This window comes from Vigna umbellata, chromosome 8 (assembly GCF_029865625.1).
Source record: "Vigna umbellata cultivar VRB3 chromosome 8, Vumbellata_1.0, whole genome shotgun sequence".
Classification (NCBI taxonomy): Eukaryota; Viridiplantae; Streptophyta; class Magnoliopsida; order Fabales; family Fabaceae; genus Vigna; species Vigna umbellata.
In genome coordinates, this window is record NC_142172.1 from 44,286,539 (window position 1) to 44,292,538 (window position 6,000).

The 6,000-nt window shown below is 33.4% G+C and overlaps 1 protein-coding gene across 1 annotated transcript; it reads right to left on the reverse strand.

Annotated features, from left to right (window-relative positions):
- Positions 1-103: 103 nt before the first annotated feature.
- LOC124847996 (methyltransferase C9orf114 protein) lies at positions 104-5,754 on the reverse strand. The gene is made up of 11 exons (XM_047325601.2): positions 5,514-5,754; positions 5,366-5,413; positions 4,895-5,050; positions 4,718-4,784; positions 3,238-3,302; positions 2,718-2,796; positions 1,940-2,055; positions 1,749-1,828; positions 1,105-1,174; positions 660-737; positions 104-576 (listed from the first exon to the last, which is right to left on the reverse strand). The coding sequence occupies exons 1-11, from the start codon at positions 5,709-5,711 to the stop codon at positions 514-516; spliced, it is 1,020 nt and encodes a 339-aa protein (XP_047181557.1). The 5' UTR covers positions 5,712-5,754; the 3' UTR covers positions 104-513.
- Positions 5,755-6,000: the final 246 nt, after the last annotated feature.

Here is a 6,000-nt window from a genome sequence, read left to right on the forward strand (position 1 = left end):
TCTATCTACATCATGAGTCCAAATTAAATATAACTTTATTGTAAATACATTTTAATGAGTCTCAAAATAGAAAATCAAGCGTACTTTTTCAAACAGTCTAACATAATTAAAAGACAAATTATTATTTCTAATGAATAAACTGACAGCTTTTGCGCTAATTATGATTATAAAACTTGCATCTTTCTCTACTTGGTAATAATGTCATAGTAAAGCTTATTGACGTTCGTAGAGTAGTGATCGTTTAACACGAAGTTAACATTACTCCTTTCTAATTTCTCAGTTACATGTATAGATGAAACACTTCTATTTGGTGACAACCCAGGTAAACAATAAATAGTGTTACAACTTCCAAAACATTCAGTAGGAAAATTCCAGCGCATAATGGCCAGTTTGGGAGGAGGCAGAGACACAATTTCTAATTTAGGTTTTCAACTATTCCCTCTTTGTCTCAGTTTCAGCCACAATTTGGATAATAATGCCTTAGCAATATGAAATTTTAGACTTCCACAATATTCAACCCTCCAGTACTCGGCTGATTGGTTCTTGGAAGTACTGAAGAGAGATAAAAATAGCTTCCTGTTCAAAAAAGATGAAAAATGACTTAAAACATAATCAATAAGTTAACCATTTGAGTAAGGAAACAATTAGTCAGACAGTACCTCTGTTCGAATTGTTCTGCTCCCCTGATGTGGACACGTATTTAAATATAAATTGAATATATCCTGTGCCTTTTTTCCCTGCATATTTTATGGAGTAGAGCAGCAAGAGAATTTATATCCAATACATAGTTCTTTCTTCCTATGTAAACTCCATAAAGAGTACATAAATTATGAAATTAATACATAAATGAAATTATAATAAAATTAATACATAAATCATTGCATGAGAACCTAAGAAAGACAAGCATCTCATTGAAAGAAGAGACTGAATAAGTGGAAGGAAACTCTCAACTCTTGATGATATTCAAGATTATGACCTCAAACAGAAGTGTAACATCAGAAAAAGGGATGCACTCAGCGATTCTGGCAAATTATGAAAGCTCTGATTGGCAGCAGTCTCACAATTACACCCATGTATAGATAACTAAAAGAAACTAAATAATACCTTTAAGTTATCATCTTCTTCAACACTTTCTTCCAATCCAGCCAATCCACCAAAAGCAATCAACAAATGTCTAGCAATTCAGAGAAATAAGCAATTTATTAATCAATTCCGGTAAAAAACTTGTATCAACAGACGTAATTCTTTTAAACTTTATACTTGAAATTTAGTCAGTTTAGAGAACCTCGTTATAAGTTGGAAATTACACAGATAATAAAACCTTTTCATACATCAGCCAAATTTATAATTGCAAAAGTCAATAATAATAATAAGAAACCAATTTGACAACATATCAAAGAACCATTCCCAACACAGCCCATATAGCATTTCTTGATCATATCGACCCAAACTCCAAAATGTATAAAAGAAACAAAGTGCTTGATGATTATAATTGAATTGTTGAGTTACAATAACTTTATTGTCACCTGTATTAGGCGCAAGCCGTAGTTTGCAATCCACACCCATTTGGAAAATACCATTTTACAAATATATGTTAACAAAAAAAAAATTGTACGAAGGGCTTGTACAACACCATATCTTAGAACTATAAGCCTTTTCACTTAAAACACCAACACGAGGAAAAGTTAAAATCAACACTTAAGCAATCTAACATTAATTACTATGCAGCGGATGTTATAACACAATACCTGAAAGAAGGTATTTCAAGATTAGATGACTTAATAATCTGACCATGCTCAGAGGTACCAATTATAAAATCATAACCACCCTGCCATGTTAAAAGTCAAATGAAGGGCCCGTGAGTAGAGTTAGGGTCGAACAACAAAATTAGACAAAGGATATTACAAGCATATTTGTCTGTGAAGGAGGGGGAGGATACCTTGTATGTACAATCCTTAAATACTGAGCTAATATTATGTGCATATCGTACTTGATATCCCCAATACACCCCTTCTTCACTAGGCTTAGATGACGAGACAACCTGGCGTGGTAAATCTAGATGAAGTTCACTGCATATCAGCTTAACATATACTGAAAATGTTGAATGCATTTGCCACTAGTAAATGTAATTTCTGCACTGATAGTTTACATCAAGGTGCAGTGTTTCTTTTTAGGTCCAGAGTTATAGAACTTATGCAGCAACAATGAGAAGTAATGATTTGACATGAGCATAGGGTATTTGATTGAATGAATATGGTAACTTTCCATATTTAAATATATAGCACAGGGATATGTAATTCCTCTAGAAAAAATACAGGCATCACATGTTGTGCTTGACAAACTTGAAATAAAAAAAATGGAGAAATTGTGTAATAGATTTTAATAGAAAAAATATCTTTAAAACAAAAAGCCTGAATGACCATTGGTTTCAGCACAAGAGACACAAAAGAACTTCAAAATAATATTGTTGAGGATATGCAGAAATGTATGGGTGGAAAATCAAACCCGCAATATAAAAAACAAAAAGGAATAATTTCAGTCAAATAAAAATCTTTTTTCAATGAAGAAGAAAGCAAGAAGAGAGGGAAATACTTTCAAAAGAATATAGCCTGTTTTTATCAAATATAGCTAATGTTGTACAGTGCAATTTTCATCATGAAAATATCATCAAACATCTAAAGCATATGTAATTAAAAAAGAAGTAAAGATCATATTACCAGAATCCAAATTGCGATTGGTACCCATGGCAACAGTTACTCTTCTTCCTGGTTCAAATATTTCGTCAACAATAACATTCTGCATATGATGTGTACTGAATCAGATCATACACAAACAAACTGAAGCCTACTCAATGGCCATATTTAAAGAGTAGAAAGAGACCGATCAAAGTAATTTAATTTACAAAATAAAACTAACAATCAACAACTGTTACAACTTGCAAATTAAAATGGAAGATAAGGAAATGAAAGAAAGAGAAAGGAAATGCCATGATGGTACTTCTAGACATCATTGTTGAACTTGTGGTCAGATGCCGAAATCCAAACTTCATGCCAAACATGAATAAAAATACGGATAGAAGGATATGTTTTGCCATATGAAAAATGAAGCAACAAAGACAGAAGAGAATCAAAAGGAACGAACATTCCCTCCCCTCCCATCCCCTCCCCTAACTAATAACAAAAGTATCAAAAAATGTTAAGCTTCAGGTTAAGAAATCTACAATGTGTATGTCCATACCTTCACTAGCCCAACATCAACTAGTGTTGCCCCAGAGTTTGAGTCTCTTTCTTTTACTGTAACACCTATGAAGTTATAGCAAAATATCAAAACTTAGCCATAGTAACAACGGAGAAAATAAAAAACGTGTAATGACAATCCAATGCTAAATACGTTTCTACTTTAACAGGTTTCTCTATGAGTAAAAGAACAGAGAAATAAAGAGGATAAAATCTCCATTTAAAGTATTCAGAAGGCACCAATACAATAAACATCACCAACCAGCTACACCAAGTATTATCCAAGCAAGTGAGATAGAATAATAAGTTAATTGACACCATTGGACTCCATCAAAGACCAAATGTTCTACTAGAGTAAAGTCCTTTTAAATGGTTTCTCCTAAATTTCCTTAGCTTTTCCCCTACCCTTTCTATCTGAACTTTCTCATCAACGGTATCTTAAAATTTTTGGAGGCTCTATTCTAGTCATCAAATCGGGCCCTTTCCCCCTAATGTTTAAAAATAAAAACACACTTTTAAAGAAAAGGCTGGTGCAAATTTGTGAACTTTTAAAATCTGAAAATCATCAATAAACGAAGACTCTGTGCAGAGTTCTGCTTGCACAGGTTGTTCTAAAGGCCCATTCTCACCAGAGCCCCACTTCTCAAATGAGCAAACCGCACCTTAGATGAACTCTTTCGCTATTCTTATTATTAGGCATGCTACTACAACTATCTACCAAATAAATTCATTCCTAATTGTATCTTTTTTCTTAATCTTCACTTTTACCTCAGCATTCTTGTCTCTACCATGCTTGTTTTTGCCTGTTAGTGATTCAATGCCCAATATTCACTGCCATAGATTATTTCTAGACTAAAAGTTGATTGGTAGAAATACTCTACAAGTTTATATGAAATCTTCGATCACAAATTATATCCAGCTTAAATGCTACATGTTCCTCAAATTAAGGAAAGTCAACCAATCCCAGCAAAAACCATTATTTCAAATCTTTTTACATATTTACCAATTACTCTCATGAAAAGGCAACATTAACTGCGGTATGTTAGGTACAGCTGATGTTGTTATCCAATTATGATTGGATTCTACTTCTACCTTGATAGCCAGTATCAAATTTTAATATTGCACAAGCTTTTGAGGTATTGCACAATGCGTATTTTCAGGAAAAGATAGAAGAGGTATATGAAAATATTAATGATATCATGGATCAATTTCTTTAAAAAATCCATAACTAAATTCAAATGGAAATTTAAAAAGTGTGACAGCGGGACCATATGGAAACACTTTGTCCCCTATATTAGCCTTGCCCATCTGACCTAATGATACCAATGCACAGGTGATTTAGTTACAATCTATATTACAAAGGCCAACTCACACAATCATGGAAATTAATCATTTGCAAACATGTTATAGAAAAAATAGAAGTACACTTTTCATCCACAAGAAGAAATGAATAGCAATTCTATTAGAATGTGAAGGCCTACCTTCTCGATACGGACCCCACTCGTGTTTGCGCAAATGGTGTGGAGCATCAAGGGGTGGCAACAGGCCCTGCACACAAAGAGCAATACAAACATCTGAAGTCAGGGATGGACTAACAGTCAAGAAAACTAACACTTCATAAATGTAAGGGAAGAAGCAAGTTAGTGGATTGTTCCAACCACAAATCTTAGGCTGTTATGCATTCGAAAGAGAGCCTTCCTCAAATACTGAGGTGTCTCAAGGTACTGCAGGATTCGCATCAGAAAAGCAGCACTACTTTCATCATCCAAATTATCCAGCACGGATAGGTTTCTTTTATTGTCAAACACAACCACCTACGTGTAGAAATAAATAAAACATCTATATCAGAAATAAAATCCCAATACCAACTTTTTTTTAGTCTGTATGCATAATTACACGATGTTGTCCCCATACAAGCAAATTTTAACGTTTTAGTTCTGACAGTGAAAATGGAACAAAATGGAGGCAAAAGGAATGAAAACGAACAAAAAATACAGATGACTAAAATGTAGAGCTTTCAGGTATAATACGAAAAGTTGGTACAGGCAAAGGATTAAAAGATTAATTAAAGTTAACAAGAAATAGAAAGATAGGAAAACGTAGAAAGCATGGAATGAAGGTTTAGGAACCTCGTTGATTCGGAAAATGGTTGCGGCACGAGCGATTTGACCAGCTAACTGAAAAGGGAAAACAGTATTAAAAGAAAAAAGGGATATTGAAAATGGAGAGCGAATGAGAAAATGGAATGACGGAGTTTTGAATTGAAGGGTACCCTACCCGCGTAGCGAGCTCGAGAGTTGGAACGTTGTCAATGATGGAAGCAGGCACGGCCATGCTAACTGTTGGTATTTTCTTCTTCTTCTTATTCTTCTTAAGCTTCTTCTTATTGCGAGAAACATCGTTGTCGTCATTGTTGCCGTTGCGCTCTGCTTCTACCTCGGTGTCCGTTGTCTGCTTCTTGTTCTTCTTCGCCATTCCCAGTATTACGCCTTCCTTCGACTTGGAGGGTTTTTTTTGGGACCTCCTTTTTATTCCGCTTTTAAATATCACTTTATATATAATAATAGATTATAGGTTTAATAAAGTTTTAAATCTTGATAAATTAATTATTAAAAAAATAATTACATTTTTGTCATTTAATTTTTTTATTAATTAGATAATATGACTACTGTTAAGTATTACTTAATTAAAATAAGAACTGAATTAAAAATATAATTAATTTAAATGTAAAATTTCATTAATTTAATTAAAAGTTTTTAAAATT